Genomic DNA, 21,380 nt, shown 5'->3' on the forward strand with positions numbered 1-21,380 from the left:
AACCTTATTTGTGTAAAAAAAGAGAGGAAAAAAGTCTCAAATGATATGTGATATGCATACACACTCTTAGTATGAACAAACATTTCTACAGTGTTTATTATGTGTCAGTTACTATCTGAAATGCTTCATAGCTCTATTTACTCATAATCTTTTCAACAACCTTACAAGCAGGTACTACTATTATGCTACTTTTACCATAATACGGTATGGAAACTGAGGCACAGAGAGATTATCTAGTTTGCCCAAGGTTATACAACCAGGCAGCAACAGAGACTGAACATGGACCCAGGCTTCAGGGTTTGTGTTCTTAACCATTATACCATGCTGTCCCTTACATCGGGGCATGTGTTTGTAAACGCACAGACACAGACATATATAAGGGTGCAAACTAACTGTTAATGAGTGATTATCTCAGGGGAAGGAAATACGATGGAGGGGAGGAGAGGAGAGGAGGTATGGAGAATTGCAACTTGATATCCTATATATTTCCGTATTATTTCACTTAAAAAAAACCATAGTGAGCATGTATTCACGTACAGCTTAGCTACTTTTTAAATTATGTCAAAAGTGCAGGTTACAGATACCATTCATGAAAAACACTTACCTGTGCATTAAAAAGCCTGCCAAGGTTTACAGTGAACATTGATCGTATTAGATCTGAGAACAGAGGTAATTTTGCTTTCAGTAATTACTGTTTGATTTTTTTCCTTTTTATGAGATATCATTCCTCTTTCTTTTTCTTTTTCTTTTTACAAAAGGCAAATAGGATACATATTAAAGCATTTTTTTCCTCTGCATTTTTAAACATTTTTTGATATCTGCCACCAGTTATACAGAGCTAATTCTAAAAGAAGATGAAATCTGATTTAGCACAGAATTAGAAATTAGTTCTTTTACATTCAGTAGGCCAATTATTTCATTGTGTTCTTTGGGAAATACCTCAATGCCACATGACCACATTTGAGACTGCTAGCTTAGTGTGTGTGACTGGACGGCTGTATCTAAGCCACAGCTAAATGTACCTGGTGCCCAGTGGCAACAAACAGGCTACGTGGTGAAGGGGAGGGAGCTGTGAGTAACTAACCACACACTCGGATTCAGGGCAGCCTGCCAAAAACGAAGATCAGCTGAAAAGATATTAGATTTTACATGGGTGTTTATTTACTGTGTTAAAAAAAAAAAAGCTTGCTTTAAAACAACTGCGTTCCCACTTGTACTTTAAAGTCATCTGGGAAACTTTAGAAAGAACCTCTGTTTACTGTTAAAAACTGAGAACAAACTGAGGGTTGATGGGGGGTGGGAGGGAGGGCAGGGTGGGTGATGGGTATTGAGGAGGGCACCTTTTGGGATGAGCACTGGGTGTTGTATGGAAACCAATTTGACAGTAAATTTCATATATTAAAAAAAAAATAAAATAAAATAAAAAAAAAAGAAAAGAAAAAAAAAAAGAAAAGAAAAAAAAAAAAGAAAGAACCTCTGTTTGGCATGCCTGGGTGGCTCAGTTGGTTGAGCGTCTGATTCTTGATTTCAACCAAGGTCATGATCCCAGGGTCGTGGGATCGAGCCCTGCGTGAGGCTCTGTGCTGGGTGTGGACCCTGCTGGAGATTCTTTCTCTCTATCCCACTTGCACTCCTCTTTCTTTCCCTCTCTCTCTCAAAGAAAAAAAAAAAAGGACCTCTGTTTGGGCCCCCTCCCTGGTTCTGTTAAACATGACTTTCTGGAGGCAGGATGTGGGCATCGGTAAGTTTCATAAACTCCTTGGTATGTTTCATAACCAGGATAGAGAAGCAAAGGATTAACAGACTTTCTGGTTTGAGTTTTATGTGGTGATTTTAATAAATAGTTATTTCTTGCTCATAAAAAAAAGAGATAGCATGTAACAGCTTAACTATGGCATGATTCAGGGGTTGTGCACACTGCTGTCAGCTGTGTGCTGACACAGGGAAAAATACAAACAGGTTCCGCTATTTTGAGAGGTAAACAGATGCCCTTTGAAAGCAAAACCTTCAGACCTGAAGACATGAGGTAAAAGTCACATAGGCAGATGGCTGGGCCAATACCACGGTCTCAGATTTGTGACTTTATATATTAAGTGTGTTACCATAAATTGAAGCAGCAGGCTCTTACCTATTAAAAATTGCCTGTAAGGCCTCCTCGAAACGGCGAAGAACTTTAGGTGGGGTTGGCCACTTCACATGCTTCCCGTAGTCCTTCATGCTCTTGACGCCGTGGAAGCGTCTGGCAACCTCGTGAATGTAGGACTTCACTTTGTAACGTCGGTAATATCTGATAATCGTCAGAGCTGCCTTGGTTCTCTTGTACCGCATGCGGGCTAGCGTGCCTCGCCACACCTTCACAACGGAGAAAGAAAGAGAAAAGTGTTGCTGGCTGGCTCAGTCAGTAGTACATGACTTTGAAATTGTATACACTCCTCTACTTATGAAGTACCAACGTGGGATCTTGCGTATTGCCAACAAAATCAGGCAGGGACAAAGCACGTCAGTTCCGCCTGCCACCAACAGATGGCGTCAGGAGTCACGTTGGTCATTGGCTTCAGTGGTCTACCTGTTCATGACGTCCACCGGGCTGTGTGCTGACTCTGAAGCAGAGTCCTTGAACAGTCATGAAGAGAAGAAAGCCAAAATGCAAATGTCTCTGGACAAATATATTTTTTTATTTAAAAAAAATTTTTTTTAACGTTTATTTATTTTTGAGACAGAGAGAGACAGAGCATGAACAGGGGAGGGGCAGAGAGAGAGGGAGACACAGAATCTGAAACAGGCTCCAGGCTCTGAGCGGTCAGCACAGAGCCTGACGCGGGGCTCGAACTCACGGACCGTGAGATCATGCCCTGAGCCGAAGTCGGACGCTCAACCAACCAAGACACCCAGGCGCCCCTCTGGACAAATATTTTAAGGATGCTGAAAGGAAGCAGGATGAGTCAGAACCAAAAGCCATCAACGTCTACAGTTCTCTAATGAAACCTAGCTTTACACAGACTACATCACTGGCCGCTAGTGTCCCCTCACGCTGCATTTACAAACGGACTTCTACACAGCCTGTGCGGCTCCCCTCCCCAGGTGCTGTGTAAATTTAGATGTAATCCCAGGGAAAGGGTAAACCAGATGACCAAGAATCTTTTAACATCTTTTCTGTGCTCAGAAATCAATTACACAATATATAAATGTCTCTGTGCCTGCTTTACCCAAGCATGGTGAAATCAGAGGTTCCTATGCTTTTCCTTCAGGATCCTCTGCCCACATTCCTGTACTTCTCAGTCTCTCAAGTAAAAAGGAATTTGGCATAATCTCTACTTCATTGTTGGCTCTTCCCCTCCACCACCAAAACTTACTCCTTCTACAAGACTTCCAGCATAAACCCCTTTCTCTTTCTTATTTGCTACTACAGTCTCCAAGACCCCAAACTACATGCATCACTTTCTTCAACAAACTGCTCGTACACACTGCCATCACGTTCTGGTTGATAGTTACTGTTGCTAATTAATTAGCCGTTCCAGTTCCTGGGCTGTTGGTATTGACCCCCCACCCCCCACCCCACCCCGTCTCCAGCCTCCCAGGACCAAGATTTTCAACCTCTAGTTCAAAGCCCACAGTATGGGCTCCCAGACTCCCTCAGGTTTCTTTCATTTCCTCTTAAATCCCCACCTGTGCCCACCAATTTCTCAGAAAACCTTGTGTAATGCCTCCTTTATTACAGTCATTTTAGGATTTCTTCATGCCGACTCCTAAACTGGCATATCATACGTGTTTGCGATGTTCTCCTTTTTTCAGCCTGCTGCATGATACGGATAGATTTTTTTTTTTTTGCAAGCGACATGTGAGGTCACCAAGGGACCCCGAAGAGGAACCAACGAGTCAAGAAAAGCCATGCTATGTAAGGGAAACACGACACATGAGCAGTTTGCGATGGGAACCTAGAGCTCACGTATAAACAGAATATATAAAGACCATGAGGCAGGGAAAACTTGTTTCTGCACGTGGCGTCAGTACAGCAACCCTTTTTAGCCAAAATGGCTCTCTTCCCTGTCGCCAAATCCATCATGCAGATGGCTTTGTTACGCCTCCACCCTAGTGCTAAAATAAAGGTCCCTTCTTTAGCATCTTGAAAAACCAAAAGAATACAATTACAGGGTGGAAGTCTGTGATTCAATTTCTTAAACAAAACACACTTTTCAAAGTTTCATATTGTTGGTTGCTTTTCTCTTTAACAGAAAGGCAATTAAGACTCCCTGGAGCCATACCTGTATAGGAAATCAATTTTTAATTTTTAAGGAGGGTTCACAGAGTTTCTCATTAAAATGTTTTTGGTTTAATTCTTTAGTAATTTGTGGGGGGAGAAGCATTTTATAAGTAAGTGCTTCTTCAGGGGGAGGTTTTAACGTTTAACAACATTTCATCTTTGTTTTTGGCTTCTTTGGGTTTTGCCTAGTTAAAAAAGTCAGATGGTATTTTACAAATCAAATGCTGATTTAAAAAGACAGCAGCTTTTCCTTTCGCCCACCTGATCCCACTGCCCCACCTCACAGTCTCAGTCCACACAACTGTTCTAACTACTGCTTCCAGTAGTAACAAATAATGCACATATACTGTTATTTCTTGGTTGATCCCTTTGGACATTATCCAGATTATAGACATTGGTGATTTGGCTCTCTCACCTCCCTCTTACCTCTCCTTTATCATCCCAATAATAATCACATCAAACATTTAAGTCGATAGTATTTACATTACACGTTATACTATTATATAATGCACAAATGATTTACATAAAATATACACTAAATATGTTACATATAGATTCGCTCTATCTCTGCGCTTTACTTTGTCATGTAAATCCGTGCTTGCTTATAGTTAATAACTGACTCATTTTAAAAACCTGCTTTACTTTCTATATACCTACTGCTAATTTTTGACAGTGCTCTAACAGATCCATCAAATGATCAGTGATGACTTTTCTGATTGTCGAGTACATCACCTGTCTTTTTCTTTGATATTCCCTGTATCCTTTATGCCCCTTTGGCCTAGGGCACAGTTCCTATCCCAGAAACTTTTTAAACTACTCTTCCCATATTGGATCCCCGAGGTTTTGTCTTCCTTTTTCTTGGTTTTCCTCCCTCCAATAGCTTCCAAGAAAGGGTGCATGTCCTGTAAATTTCTGTTCTCTTTGATTTCCTTGAGAGTAAAGCAGTTGTCTAAAATGCTGTGTCTTGGAGGGCAAGAGCAGAGGGGCTGAGAACAGGCTCTGGACACAGAATGCCTGTGTTCAAACCCTGGGTACACTTGGGCCGGCTTCTTAACTTCTCTGTGACTTAGTTTTCTTACCTGTGAAACAGAGATGACAATGGTGCTTAGCTTGTACCCGTATGGTGAAGATTGAAGGCGTTAATACACATAAAACCCTTAAAAAACAATGCCTGGTAGATAGCCAGTACTCAATAAGCACGGGTAGTTATGACTATTCTTTGTCATCAGCGGGCTGTGTTACTTTTTTGTATGTGAAGACTTTTTGCCTCAGTCGCGTGTCCGTGCGTCCTGGAAACTCTAATGAATGTGAGCCATTCTTTCTCAGCCTACTAACTGCCCCCAAATAGTGTTGGATTGGGTATTGTTTCATTCTTCCACCTGTAATGTGGACCAGATGTCCATTATTTATATGCTTTATCTAGTCTCCCAGTTGCCCAAGAGGAAGGAAAAGAGAGCTGGGGCTTGAGGTAGCTGCCATAGAGCTCCTTCCTTAAGAGTAAAGAAATGTACCAGGGGCGTCTGGGTGGCACAGTCGGTTGAGCGTCCGACTTTGGCTCAGGTCATGATTTCACTCGTGGGTTCGAGCTCCGCGTCGGGCTCTGTGCTGACAGCTCAGAGCCTGGAGCCTGCTTCCGATTCTGTGTCTCCCTTTCTCTCTGCCGCTCCCCTGCTCACACTCTGGCTCTTTCTCTCAAAACAAACATTAAAAAGAAAAAAAGAAAAAAAAAGAAAAAGAAAAGAAATGCACCAGAAGTTTGCTTCACCGAGTCTGGGGTGTCTTGTAATCTCATAGCTTGATTGAGGACAGCTATTCTTTTTTTCCATGTCTTGTGGAGCTTTCTCTTGATTCAGCCCTAATATTATTTCTAATAGGTGCTTCCCCTATTCCTTGGCCACTTATTGATATATCAGAGGCAAGGAAGGATGGTAAACCTTCTGGACTCTTCTTGCCTGAGGGAGAATGTCTTCTTGATGGAAGAAGGGATCCCTAGACGGCGTGTGGATTATTCCAAGCCTTCCCTCTGGCACACCTATACTCAATGCCAACACCAGCAAAAGCAATGAGACTTTTCAGAATTCCCTCCTTGTACTTTTCCATGTTCCACTCTTCTCTTTGAAGAATGTATTGATCTTTTTAGTACCTTCGTTCAGTTTGGTCCCACTTTTCTTTTTCTGGGTGGCATTTTTCAGCTAATGGTATGAAGTTGGGATCTTTTCTTGGTTTTGGGGTTCACAGCATGTTCTTTGGAAGTTTTACATTTTTGTTAATTTCAGCAAATTTTGGGGAAAGAAATTTTTGTGAGCCTGCGGGTATAGTGCCAACTTTATCAGAAGTCCCTTAGACTTTAGTTTTTTTACTCAGAGAAAAAGTAGCATTGAAAAACTACAGAGGAAAAGGACTACATGAAAAAAATTATTCATGTATTTTTCCTTGTAATCTAAGCATATTTGGTTTAAACAGATATACTCCCATAAGAGTTTGTTAGTCTCTGCAGGGGAGGGATGTTGTTGATTTTCCCACTTCCCTCTTTGTTTAAAGCAGCTTAAGCTGTTGGGTTTTTCGAGAGTCATATAAAGCTTGTGACTGTAGAGGACTTTGCCTCATGATGGAATGTCAGAAAGCAGAGAATTAAATGTTACATTCAATAAGCAAATGTTTAATATTTATTTGCATATGTCTAGAGAGGTTCAACGAAAAAACAAGGGAGCCAAAGGGGCCCTTGTTAAAACGGTATTAACATTAAAGAGGAACTAACTAGATACTATGTGTTTTAGGATATGATGCAAGAGTGGAAGCTGAAAGCTGAAGGAGACACAGTGGGATCTGGGAGGGAAAGTTAATCCGAAGATATAAAGCAGAAGGCAGGCTGACAGGGGAGAGGGCCAGCAAGTCATTTCTTAGGTAGGAAAAAGGACAGAGGCAAACAGAGAGGCTTACTCGGAATAGCCCAGGTACAAAGAGAGACCATCAGAGAACAGTGGATACATCCTTGCTACTGAGAGAATCCAATTCCTCTCCTGTGTACCTTTACCCCCTGTAGTTGACTCTGCCGACACAGTAGCCAGAGTGATCCTTTCAAGACCAAAATCAGATCATGTCACTTCTCTGCTTAAAACTTTGCCACCATTCTGCATTTCCCTGAGTAACAGCCAACCAAAGCCCCCACACTAACCTACAAGGCCCCACGTTCTCTGGTGTGGTTACCTACCCCCCGCCCCCGCCAACTGCAGCCACCCTGGCACCCCCCCTCCCACACAGGCCAGCCACCCTGCCATCTACCCCCAGCTACCCCCCCCCCCCCCACTCCTCCACCAACACCCCTCACACAGGCCAGCACCCTCTTGAGTCCAGGCCTTTCTTTCTTTTTTTTTTTTTTTTAATGTTTATTTATTTTTGAGAGAGACAGAGAGAGAGCAAGTGAGCATGAGTGGGGGAAGGGGCAGAGAGAGAGAGGGAGACACAGGACCCAAAGCAGACTCCAGGCTCCCAGCCGTCAGCACAGAGCCTGACATGGGGCTCGAACTCACGAACCGCGAAATCGTGACCTGAGCTGAAGTCAGATGCTTAACCGAGTGAGCCACCCAGGCGCCCCGAGTCCAGGCCTTTCTGCTAATTGCTCCCTCTGCCCAGAATGATCTTCCCCCCAGATATCACCCGGCCAACTTCTTCACTCTCTCTCTCTGCATCCTTGCTCAGTGGTCACTTTCCCAGTGAGCCTGGCCCTGACCATCCATTTAAAATTCAACTTGTCTCCATCTTCCCCTTCTGGCACTCTCTGTTCTTACCATGCTCTATTTTTTCTCCTGCCTCTAACACTTGACCCTCTGCAACACCATGGAACTCACGTATTATTGCACTGTTTACACTCTTCTCCTACTGGAATGTAAGCTCTACCAGGCCAAGAGCTCTTTGTCTTTTTCGCTCACGGATGATACACCACTGCCTAGAATAATGTCAAGGACACAGTAGCCTCTCAATAGTATCTGCTGAATGAATGAATGTTTTCACCTTCATCTTCCAAGCCTCATACTAAATCTTTTATTTTGGCTGTCATGTTTTCCATTTTCAAGAGCTTATCTGTGTTCTCCAAATATTTCTTTTAAAAGCACATTGCTCTTGGTTAACAAAAGCAACATCTCATTTTTCCTCTCTGTGGATATGAATCATGGTTTTACTTTTTACACTGCTCCCTGCATTGTATATTACTTCTAAGTCCCTTATTCTCCCATTTGTCTTGGTCTCAGCCTTTTGTGCTAGAGGCCTTCCTCAAATGTCCAAATGTCTGGGGATCTTTGGCCATCCATTACGGAATGCCACTCAAAAAATCTGTGAATGTGCTTTATGAATGGGAGCTTTAATACATAGAGTAATTAGGTGGGGACCATCTGTGAGGAACTCCAGAATGTCAGTGTCTTAGTGTTTTTCCTCTTTGCTGCCAGAATTCTGAGTAAAGAGGCATGGGGTGGGGGTGGGGGTGAGGGTGGGGCGGTGGGGAATCTTTAGAATCCAGATTTTCACTTAATTTCCTTGGTTTCAATGTGGTGCCCGACTCCTCTCCTCTACTGTGCCTGGTGTTCCCCAGAGCCCAGAGCTTCTCTGGTTCTATTTTTTCAGAGTAAGCTTCTTCTACCAGAATGAGACTGAGGTCGTCACCTGGCTTTGTGAGGTCTGGGAGGAGACCTTTATTTTGCTTTTCATACAGATTGTCAACCAACTTCCTCCTTCAGCTCTCCTCCTTACCCTTACCTCCAGAGGTTCTTGGCCCTTCCCACTCCTGAATTTTCTACAGTCCTGTGGATGGGTAAACTGGCTTACCTGTCTGCCTTCTTCTCTGCAGGCACTTTAGATGTCAGCTTTCTCCACCTGCTTGGGGGACTAATCACACATCCACTTACTTCTAAAATTATGTTGATGTTGTTGCTCTTGTCTGTTGTTGCTACAATGGTTCTATTTGTCCTTGTGGGTTTCTACCATTTTTATCCCTTACTGCTCATTTTTAGGGGTTTTGAGAGGGGTGGATATAAACACAATCTGTCATGTTTAAGCAGATGTTTTTATAACACCATCTTAATTCTACCATGTTTTTCTCTGGTGCATACTTCCTCAGTGGTCAGGCATTTCAAAGCAACATCTGGCTGTCATTAAAGTACAAGATTCATTTTGCAAAATATGTAGGATTCTAGGTTATGCTTTATTAAGAAGTAGGTCAATTATGTATCTTCAGCTTAGTCTCAGAAATAAACACAGGTCAGCTTTCCTTCCCCCCCACCCGGTTCTCTGTGTTTTGTTTTTCTGTTTTTGTTTTCTAGTACTCATGGGGGTTGTGCCCTTTCTGTCCTGTTCTCAAACAGTTCCCCAGTACTCTGAATTGGATATTCTCTTGGTTTCCACAACCAGAACCCTTCAAAATTTCAGTTCCCCAGGCCCTCCATGCCTAGGGACAACTTTTGGGAGAAGCATCTTTCCTATGTTTCTAAACTTAAGTTCCCCAGATAGTTATTCTGGCAGAGTTCTGACAGTTTCTGATTGTTAAAGAGTTGTAGAGAAGAATTTATTTAGGTAACAGGTTGAACTATAAGCAAACTGTAAAATCCACAAAATCTATCCACATACCCCATCAAATTACAGTAGTTCCCCCCACCCTTATCCATGGTTTTGCTTTCTGCGTTTTCAGATACCCACAGTCAACCACAGTGTGGAAGCAGACGGTACTCCAGAGGTATCATCAGAAAGTCAATAGTAGCTTAATGCTGTATCACAAGGTCAATGTCATTCACTTTACTTCATCTCATCACATGGGCATTTTATCACCTCATAATATCATCATAAGAAAAAGGGTAAGTACAGCACAATAAGATATTTTGAAAGACAGAGTCCATATTCATATAACTTTTATAATATAATAATTGCTCTATTATTAGTTATGGTTATTAATATCTTACGTACTTTTTTATAAATTAACCTTTATCACAGGCATGTACATATGGGGAAAAAACCACAGTATATATAGGGTGCAGTTCTATCTATGGTTTCAGGTACCCACTGGGGATACTGAAATGTATCCCCTGTGGACAAGGGGGAACTACTGTAGAATATGATGGTTGCATCCTATTGTGGATATTTCATGACTGATTGATTAATGAAGGATTGGCCTCTTCTAGGAGTTATTTTTTTAAAAAGACTCAAAGACAGTAACATCTTCCCAAGTTATTCTTCTTCAACTCAAATATTCTATGAAGGATAAAATGAATAAAGACTTAAAGTACTATTTACGAAGTGCCAGTGCCAATGTTTTTACCAGAATAGCAGGTTAGTATGTAACAAGAAAATAAGACTGAGTGGATAGAATTTGTAGGTTCTTGGCATATATTTAGACACAAAATTCTTTAGTTTTATAGATAAATTAATAGCATCTCGAGGACATAGGGGGAAATTAAGAAGTAATGAAATAACCAAAGCTTTAGTCAATAAACAAATGTAAAACCAGTAAGATAGACAAGAACGAACGAACGAATGAAAGAAACAAAGAAAGAAAGATGTGAGTCTGATCATTATAAGCTGTCCTGATGAACTTAGTAGAGTGTGTGTAGGCTTGTGTATGCCTGGTGGAGTGTAATTTACCATCCCTCAGCTGCTTTATCATCGTCTGGCTAACTTGCAAAGTCAGCTGACTTGTAAACCTTCATTTAGGACTCATACATTTTATACACAGCCTTGTCCAGAATGGATCTGGCTAATGGCGGCCTCATAATTCTTCAGTCTACACAATACTGCCTGCTAATCGCTTCTTTACTATGATGATACCACGATCTGATGGCCTACTTGCAACTGTAGCTTCAAGAAGCAATTGGACCTCTTGGTCAATTAGTGTCAGAAGACCAGCTGAGCATTAACTCTATCAAAGCCCCACATGCAATTATTTTGAAGACAATTAAAAATAAAATTACTCCAGCTAACGGGTTAAATAGTTCCGATGAGCCTTTCAGGATTCAGCCCTGTTCAAATGTAAACACTATGTGGCACTGTGCTGAAGTGACTGCTCTCTCTGGTTTGACTTTGTTTTCTTGAAAGAGAGTGTATAAAATTGATAACTCACGTTCAAAATCTCTTGAGGTCAAGGCTATCTCAAATCTGCTTTTTGACAGAGAACAATAGGCTCTGGACATGTGTGTAGGCATGTGAACAGATCCGATGAGGCATCTTAGGGATGTTTCAGCTTTGTCTGAAGGTGTCTACTGCTTTGTCCACCCCCAGATCTACCTCCATCTAATACTGATAGGTACAAGTTGGGCTTTTACCTTGTGTAACAAATGTCCTGACTTTTCTTCCTTTATGTTTAGTATTTAAAACATGCAGGACTCCTTAAAAAGGTAACCCAGTAGACCTTTGCTTTCAGATGCTTGCAAATGATCTCAATTTTAAATGGTTCCCTAGACCATGCAAAAGCTCACATAATAACTAATATTTGAAAGGACCTGCCAATGGTTCATCCTAACATTCTTTTCTATAGCATTCCAAAAGTGAATTCTGGGACACAGGGCCTTTGAAATGCTCTCTGAAAAAGAGCTCCATTTTCATTAAATCCAGGAAAGCTGCACACTGTAATTTCTTTTGGTAAAGTCATGATGCACATTTAGCATATTAAAAGCTCTGAAAAGTTTCATGTAAATAAATCTATTTTAACTTTGTTCAACAGAAAGTAAAAAACATATTTGACTACAGAATCCTTTGTGTACAGATTACTCATTTGGAAGGGAGTCAAGATATACCATCCCAAAATATGCTGCTTTGGCATAGCATTATTTTGAGCATTGGTTCATTCTACAAGAATTTCCTAAATTCCTACTGTATGAGTAGCATCCGTAGGGAATATGAAGGAAGAGAGGAGATACCCATGATATCCTAGAAAAAATGCCTATGAGATCTCTGGAAAACAGCTACAACTAATTCCTTAAAAAGTAAGATCCAGTCATGTAACAAAGCTTGAATCCTCAGCCACAGTGAGACTTTTTCAAGAAGTCCAGCACTGCCCAGAGGGACAGCTCCCTGACTAGCACAGTCTGGGGGTGGAGTACAAAGAGTCCTGACCCGGAGCAAGAGGCTGGCGTTCCCCTGGACTACTGGGAGAATTTTTCAGTCAAATTTTGGAGGCTTCAGGTTCTTCACCTGAAAAGTGAGGGTGTTGTATTAGCTAACTTAAAAAAGCAAGCACTAGTATTCTGTTAAATAGTTACCGGTAATGAGAAAAATTTAAGAAAAAATTAAGAAAAATTTATTCAAAGTTTCTTTCCAATCCAAAGTACACATGGAATTGACAACCACAATCTTTGGTTTCCCTGTGATTACTGTTACTACTCATAAGGGAAGGGAGAGACAACGTTATTTTACTACTATGTGCCAGGCCTTGTGCTAGACACGTGATGTACATTAAAAATAGGTATTTAAGGGGTGCCTAGGTGGCTCAGTTGGTTAAGCATCCAACTCTTCATTTTGGCTCGGGTTCTGATCTCCCAGTTCATGGCTTCGAGCCCCGCGCTGAGCTCTGTGCTATGATTCTCTCTCCCTCTCTCTCTCTGCCCCTCCCCTGCTCACATGCTTGTTCTTTCTCAAGATAAAGTTAAAAAATATAGGTATTTGAAAAGCACTTCTTTTTGAAATATGCTGTTATAAGTTTCTCTAATAATTCCCCATAAGAAAAACCACAAGGAATATATTTGACTTAAGTTTCTTTGAGTCACACATTAACATATTTCTACTGGCAAATGCTTGACTTTGGGGAACACTCATTTTCCAGACGTGAGATCTCTGCTTCTACAGAGGAATGCAACCCACGTTCACAACTCTTGCTAACAGCCTGGCTCTGGTTCTAGGCAATGTAAGATGTTGCTAGCAGGGTTGTGTTTAGACGAGTGCTCCTCAGTGTGTCCCTGTGTCTCAGCATGCCATCAGTTACCAGTGCAGGGCTGTGTTTAGACGAGTGCTCCTCAACGTATCCCTGTGCCCCAGCATACCACAGTTACCAGTGCTCACCATGACAGGGATATTGGGGAAAGATGTTTCTTGGGGGAAAGAAATAATCTGGACAAGGGTGCTTGGAATACTTAGGGTGAACAAGAAATATTCTTCCTCTTTTCATTTCCCTGTCTTAGACTGTACTTAGTGTAAGGGGGAATAGCATAAGAAAATGTACACTTAATAAGGACAGATACTTTTTTGACAGTTCAAGTTTACACAGGTTGAACATAATAGGATTAAGAAACTATGAAGACCATTACTGGTCATAACTCAATTACCGCCCCACCCCAATACGATGGCATTGAGTGCATGATTTATAAGAGCGGGCGATACATGGGATCAAATTAGTATGTAGTTCATGCTAGAATAATGTGGTGACACAGAAAGAGATGTTACTATTTAGAGAAAGATCTAGATAAAGTAAAATGCTAGATATGCTCAGTGATGTTGAGGTTTTACATTTGCCCACATAGCTGTAACTATTATTATTATTGAAAATCCTACTAGAAACATAATCTTGTAAGAACTCCTACCATTTCTTCCCCCCAAAATATTTTGTAATACAATATTTGAAAAGTGAAGTTTCTTAGTTATGTACCAAGCAAGTCACAACAGATCTAAAATTGATGTCAGTAGGAATGTGATTAATTTTTCAATGAACTTCTCTAGAATCTATTTAAAAAATATTTATATACATATATATGTATATGTTATATATAGATATACATATACATACACACATATTCATTCATTCATTCATTCATTCATTCATTCATTCATTCATTCTCAAGTTAGTTAACATACAGTGTAGACTTGCCTTCAAGAGTAGAATCCAGTGATTCATCACTTACAAATAACACCCAGTGCTCATCCTAACAGGTACCCTCCTTAATGCTCATCACCCATTTTCCCCACCCCCATCAACCCTCAGTTTGTTCTCTGTATTTGAGAGTCTCTTACGGTTTGCCTCCCTCTGTTTTTATCTTGTTTTTCTTTCCCTTCCCCTATGATCATCTGTTAAGTTTCTCAAATTCCACATATGAGTGAAATTATGTGATATCTATCTTTCTCTGACTTACTTTGCTTAGCATAATATATATTTCTAAAGTAGGCATCACATGCAGCGTGGAACCCCACTCAGGGCTTCAACTCACGTCCCTGAGATCAAGACCTGAGCTGAGATCAGAGTTGGACGCTTAACGGACTGAGCCACCCAGGCACCTCAAATAAATTTATATTTTTATCTGTCATTTGTAACTCTTTTTCATGAACTGTGTATTTCTAGTCTTTTTAATCCATTTTCTTTCACTTGTCTTTATTGACTTATATGAGCTCTTTATAAATGAAAGGGATGATCCTTTTGTCAATGGTGTTTTAAATCTGTTTCCAGGAGGTGACCTTCTGATTCTGTTTATGGTATACTGCCATCCAGAAGTGGTTTTTCTGTTTTCTTCGTTCAGTTTTAGGTAGTCAAATGGAATCATTTTCTTTTATGATTAAATACATATTTTATACAAAACTGGGGCCACATAATAATCATAAAATGCTCTGGAATGGTTTTTATTTGATACACCAGGTACATTTTCCCATGTGATCAAAAAGCCTCCTGTAATGTGATTCTGAATGACCTGATGGTACTCAGTCAGATAGATACACATGGTTCAGTTAACCAATAGTCTGCTGTAAGACAGTTTTGGTGTTTTCTGTTTTTGGCGTATTCTATTGGTGTAAGATATTTTTGGTGTTTATTTATTTTGAGAGAGAGAGAGAGCAAGCCAAGGAGGGACAGAGAGAGAGGGAGAGTGAGGATCTAAAGCAGGCTCTGTACTGTCAGTGTGGAATCCAATGCAGGGCTCCATCCCACGACCCTGGGATCACAACCTGAGCTCTTACCGAGAGTCAGACGTTTCACCGACTAAGCCACCCAGGCACCCCAGAGTATTTTCTATTTCTTTTTTGGCAATCATGAATATCATTTTAGTGGTATCATCATACCTAAATTCATGCATATAAATGGTTTACGAGGTTCTAGACACAGAATTGCTGTTGTTTTCACCTACCACATACTAAAGTTCCCATTTCCAAACTCTACCATGTGAACAGTTAAAAAGAAGTGACTAGGGGCACCTGGGTGGCTCAGTCGGTTGAGTGTCTGACTTCAGCTCAGGTTATGATCTTGCAGTTCGTGAGTTCAAGCCCCGCGTTGGGCTCTGTGCTGACAGCTCAGAGCCTAGAGCCTGCTTCAGAATCTGTGTCTCCCTCCCTCTGCCCCTTCCCCACTCATGCTCTCTCTCTCTCTCAAAAATGAATAAACATTAAAAAATTAAAACTAATTTATAAAAAGAAGTGACTAAACTGATAATATATTGTTGCTATGACGAAATTACTTTATTAGTGTTATTCAACTTTTTAAAATTCACCAGCTATTTGAAAGGTTTCTTTTGTGAAATATCTCCTCATTCCTTTTTTTTTTTTTTTTTTTACCTATCACACACTCATAATTTTACATAACGATTTGTAAGGGCTTTTTATATATGAAAATAAGCCAACCTTTTATTACATTTGTGAAGATTTCTTAGCATTTTGCCCTTTACCATCTCCTGGCCATGGTTTTTGGGTCAAGCCAATAAAACACAAGAAGAATTTGGACAGGTGGTTCTGAGGAAGGAAATTTCTCACTCTTCTGAGAAAACATCCAAGGACTTCTTTCTGAAAATGACTCTCCTTGACCATGGAGAAAATGTGGCTGCTGAAATTGTTAGCAGCTATCTCACAACCACAAGGGGGAGCCACACTTAGAATGAAGAGGATTCAAGAGCAGGCACAACGAAGGCTTGTCATCAAATCCGTTACAAATTCTATGCTGGTTTGAATTGCACTTTCTTTTGTTTTCTTTTACTCTCTCTTTTATTTCTTTCTTCTTTCTCTCTCTCTTTTTTTTTTTTTTGCAACTGAACACACTGTGATACATTTTTGTTTTTTAGAAACAGAAATTTTATATGCTTATGCAGGGATACCTATCAATCTTTGTCTTTTGTATTATTCTTGTGCTGCTGCTATACTTAAAAAGACCTTCTCCACTTTAAAATCAAGTATGTGCCTATAAAATGATTTTGTTTCGTTAAAATGTAAACTCTGTTGGAGATGTGATGGAGGAACTCAATCACAAGTGGAAGAGAGCCTTTATTTTACAATCACTTCATGAATGTCAGGACATTGTGTCCATCCCAGTAGATTATCCATAATTAAAGATGTGTGAAATGCTCACTAAAGCTTTGGCTTCTTTGAAATACAAATGAGTTACTAGCTATAGCCATGCCTGTGACAGGAGAAATGTCCTATTTGGATCAACCTGTTGGGAGTGGACTGAATCTAAGTCAGCTCCTACCTGGGCACGCACTTTCATAGTTAATATTGGAAATGAGGATGACTCCTCTGAAACAGTGGTGGAAAAAGCCACTGGGAAGTAATCGGCAGGGGGATTATACACACACACACACACACACACATATGCTAACAAATATTTAATAAATAAAAATAAAATATTTGTATGTACATAATATACATATAATTATATGTATACATACATACACATATCTACACAGACATACACACAAACTCATAAAATTACCTGATTGCAAAAGGCATAAGGTATAGTGAAAAGAATATATACTATGGATCAATTATAAGAAATCAGCGGTTTCATGCAAAGTCAGAGCAAGCATATCTTGAATTCAGAGAACAAATCAGACTGCTTTTCAAATGAACACCAGCATTAGACCGCCTAATGTGTTCTTTGTGTATGTGAACCTTAGAGATATTTTAGGATCATCAAAATCCACCTCCTCCTCCTCCTTTTAATTTTTTTTCCATTCATCTCCACTGGCTTGTGATCAATATTTCATGGACTTTTCTATAGCTGCCCTGTAGGCATCCTTCCAGAAAGGCAAAACCCAAATTCCAGCTGGAAGCCTGCACAGACCTAAACCCTGCTGCACTGAACCTTGAAGAAGTGGATGTGCACCAGCAACAAAGCAACAAAAAGTGAGAGCACAGACATTGTACTGATATCGTTTAATTTTGAGAGAGCACAGGAGGGGGCAGACAGAGAGAGGGCGACAGAGGATCCAAAGCGGGCTCTGTGCTGACAGCAGCGAGCCTGAAGTGGGGCTCGAACTCAACAACCACGAGATCGTGATCTGAGCCGAAGTTGGCTCAACTGACTGAGCCATCCAGGCTTTTATTTTTTTTAATTAAAAAAAATTTTTTTAACATTTATTTATTTTTTGAGAGACAGAGCACAAGTGGGGGAGGAGCAGAGAGAGAAGGAGACACAGAATCCGAAGCAGGCTCCAGGCTCCGAGCTGTCAGCACAGAGCCCGACGCAGGGCTCGAACTCATGAACCACGAGATCATGACCTGGGCCGAAGTTGAATGCTCAACCAACTGAGCCACCCAGGCACCCCTATACTGGTACTGTTTAAAGTGCCTTCAAGATGTTCAAGCTTTTTCTTGTTGCAGCCTCTCTGTGTATGTATCCCCCACCCCTGCTTGAACGTTCTCTCCCCACACTCTTCCTAGGGTCACATCCTTCTCATTTTTTCGGCCTTAGCTTAATGTCACCTCCTCAGTGAGGTCTTCCCTGACCAGCCTATCCAAAATACGTTTCCCTTGCCCTTGGAATGACTGCCCCAACCGAGCCCTTCCTTTCCTTCATGGCTGTACCCAAGGTGTAATAACTTACGGACTTATTCTCTCACTACTCTTCGATGAGAATGTATGCTCTGCGAGGACTCGGACTGTTTCTATTCATCACGGCATTTCCTGTGAGTGCCCAGCAATAAGCATATGCCGAATGAATGCTTATTAGCTTGAATAAACTAAATTATCTTTTTTGTAAGTTTAAAAAAAAAGAAGACTTGCTTGTGTGTCAAAAAAGGCCCCAGAGGTGTTTTGCATTCAAGAAAAGCTCGGTAACCTTGGGGTTTAAGAGCTCATTTAAAAGAAATAGCTTATCCTGGTGCATAACTGCGAATATGTGCCAAGCAAATTATGAAGTGTTTAAGGCAGAAATACACGACAGCTGCTGGGCAGGTCTCGAGTCTGAGTGGAATTTCTAAATCAATGCTGACGGCTGATACGACGGTTCTAGGATGGTTCTAGAGCAATCCAGTCATCGAGCACGAATAAGTGACAACCTGAGACGCTGCTGCCCATTGCCAGTGAGTAACCTGCTGTGTGAAAGTCTGGTTTTCAGTGAATATTCCTTGCACATTAAAAGAATTTCCTGAAAAATATAACATCTATGTCTTAAATAAGTTGGCTCTGTTACAGCTATGAAAATGCAGATGTTCGAAACTAAGTTCCTTCATTCTAGTCACAAGACTTTTCATGAAAAATTCCCCCTTTGGGGCGCCTGGGTGGCTCAGTTGGTTGAGCGTTCGACTTCGGCTCAGGTCATGATCTCACAGTCCGTGAGTTCAAGCCCCGCATCAGGCTCTGTACTGCCAGCTCGGGACCTAGAGCCTGCTTTGGATTCTGTGTCTCCCTCTCTCTCTGCCCCTCCCCCACTCATGCTCTCTCTCTGTCAAAAATAAATAAACATGAAAAAAATTAAAAAAAAAAATTCCCCCTTTGCCTTATTTTCCTTCTTTTGACCAAAGTCAACACCTTAGTGTGAGTGCATTTTATCAGGTGATTTAGGAAAATGTGACGCACTACATCCTTATTCTCTCTCTTAAGGTCAACGAGACTTAAGAGCCCATAAACTCTACTGTGTGTTATTCCTTTTCATGCAAGGCCTATGGGTATGACAGAACCCCTCTATTATTAGAATGAGAGGAGAGAAAAAAAATATCACAGGCTGGGAAATGCTATCAAATTCAAATATACTAATATTGTATACTGGTTTTTCAAATGAAAAAAAATCAGATTCCAGTTAATGCATATGGAACCAACTCCTGGTTGGATTACTTCGATGAGCCACTATTCAAGCTCATAGGGTACAGATGACATGAGAAGATACTGTAATTACTACAGCTTTGGCTTTAACTCAGCAGCCAAGTTTTGGCTTTAACTCCGTCTGCTCCAGTTTATGGCTCTTTTTGAGAGGCTATCCAACAAATATTCTGTTCTTCCACAGGGGCAGAAAAATCTTTGCTTCTTTTTCATACCTCCATGGAATCCTCTGAGTCACTCCATGATGACAAAGAGACTCCTAAAGAGTCTTAAAGTTTCCATGTCTTTAGAAGTTTATCTCCTAAGTAAAAAATCATGGAACAAATCCTTTAGGATCAAGACTTTCAGGAACATATTTATTTGGCCAGACTAAGTCCATGACAGACATAGCTCCTTGACTTACCAAATAAGAACTATAGAAAATGGTCTTATTACTAAATAGCTTTGCTTTTAGTCTTGGATTTTATTCCCCCTCCCAAATAAGTATATTACTAGTTTGGCTACAAGTCACTGTCACCTACAGAGAACAATGTGCTAGGTTATATTATTACAGCAAATATTTATTCCTTCCCTCCTGACATCCATGGGCCATCCCAGTGATATGATCTGCTTTGGTCATGGGATATAAATGCAGATAACCTGAACAGCTTGAAATGTGCTTGTGTGGTCAACCTTAACCTCTTAGGCTTTGCCATCACCATGAGAACATGCCCCACAGATCTACTAACTTCAGAAAAATGACCAATATGTGGAGCCAATCTATACTCCACCTGTGGCCTGAGATGGGATGGCCACATCCCAGATGCATGAGGAAGAAATACATTCTGACTGCTGTATCCATTAAGTTTTAGGATGATGTGCTAGGCTGAATAATGGACCCTTATTTATTTTGAAAGAGAGGAGAGTGAGTGTGAGCAAGGGAGGGTCAGAAAGAGGGAGAGAGAGAGAAAGAGAGAGAGAGAGAGAGAATCCCAAGTGTCACGGGGTTCAAACTGACAAACCATGAGATCATGACCTGAGCCGAAATCAAGAGTCAGACATTTAATCAACTGTGCCACCCAGGTGCGCCCCCTACCCCCCACCGCTGAAGAGACTTCTACCTCTTAATCCCTGGAACCTGTAAACGTTACCTCAAATGGAAAAAAAAGGACTTCAAAGATATGATTTGGGTAAGAATCTTGAAATGCATAGATTTCCTAGATTGTCTAATTGGAACCTAAATGGGAACACATGTATGTTTATAAGAGGGAGGCAGTGGGAGAGCCGAAGACAGAAGAGGAGGCAGCCTTGTGACTGTGGACACAGAAATTGCAGCCACGAGCCATGGATGTGGGCAGCTACCAGAAGCAGGAACAGGCACACAGTGGATCACCCCCTATAACCATCAGGGAGGACAAGGCCCTGGCCACGCCCTGATTTGGGCCCAGGGACACTGATCTCACACTTGCGGCCTCCAGAACTGTAAGAGAATCAATGTGTTTTTAAGCCACCAAAAATTGGTGATAATTTTTTACAGTAGCCCTAGGAAATTAATACAGGCAGAGTGTGGCATAACTGTGGCAATAGTTAACCGATACAAACCCAAACCAATATTGCTAATAATATTAGTATTGATGACATCAATGTTAATATTAATAGTGAACCTGTGGCATTTACCACGTGCTAGGCATTGTTCAAAGTATGCTGAATATGTTAACTCACAACCACACTGTGAGGTGGGTATTATTTTCCCTTCATAGATGAGGAAACTGAAGCACAGAGGCCTGAAAGCATCCCCTCCCCCGTCCCCCGTAAGCGTTGAAGCTGAGAGTGGAACCGAGCGCCATGTGGTTGACTGAAGTGAATAGCTACCTGCTGGTCAGGCAGGGGTGCAGTCTAGGAATCACACAGAAGCGAGTGATGTTCTTCAACTCTGGCAGCAGAGTTAAAGTGTAAAGTTTGTCTTTCCCAGTTGGGAACAGCTCTTGTGCCTACTAATTAATTACTCCATTTGCTTGGTATTCTGAAGGTATCTCATTTAAATGCACTTGAATAGATCATAAGTACAAATAAATATCTTTGATTTCCTACAGAACGTAACTAATATGAAACTTTATAAATCCCGAAGCACCTAGTATTGAGTAATGATAATATAATTACACTA

The 21,380-nt window shown here is 41.0% G+C and overlaps 1 protein-coding gene and 1 long non-coding RNA gene across 2 annotated transcripts in view; both read right to left on the reverse strand.

The window, feature by feature from the left end:
• Positions 1–21,380, reverse strand: part of MYO1D (myosin ID) — a 265,335-nt gene that overhangs the window by 160,119 nt on the left and 83,836 nt on the right. Inside the window, exon 16 of the mRNA XM_053892918.1 lies at positions 2,129–2,352. Coding sequence (XP_053748893.1) covers positions 2,129–2,352 — 224 coding nt within the window. The remainder of the gene's footprint in view (positions 1–2,128; positions 2,353–21,380) is intronic.
• On the reverse strand, positions 1,174–2,056 carry LOC109251919 (uncharacterized). The gene is made up of 2 exons (XR_002073765.2): positions 1,475–2,056; positions 1,174–1,249 (listed from the first exon to the last, which is right to left on the reverse strand). It is a non-coding gene; the product is annotated as an uncharacterized LOC109251919 (long non-coding RNA).

This window comes from Panthera pardus, unplaced genomic scaffold, assembly GCF_024362965.1.
Source record: "Panthera pardus isolate Hobbes unplaced genomic scaffold, ASM2436296v1 HiC_scaffold_3, whole genome shotgun sequence".
NCBI classification, from domain to species: Eukaryota; Metazoa; Chordata; class Mammalia; order Carnivora; family Felidae; genus Panthera; species Panthera pardus.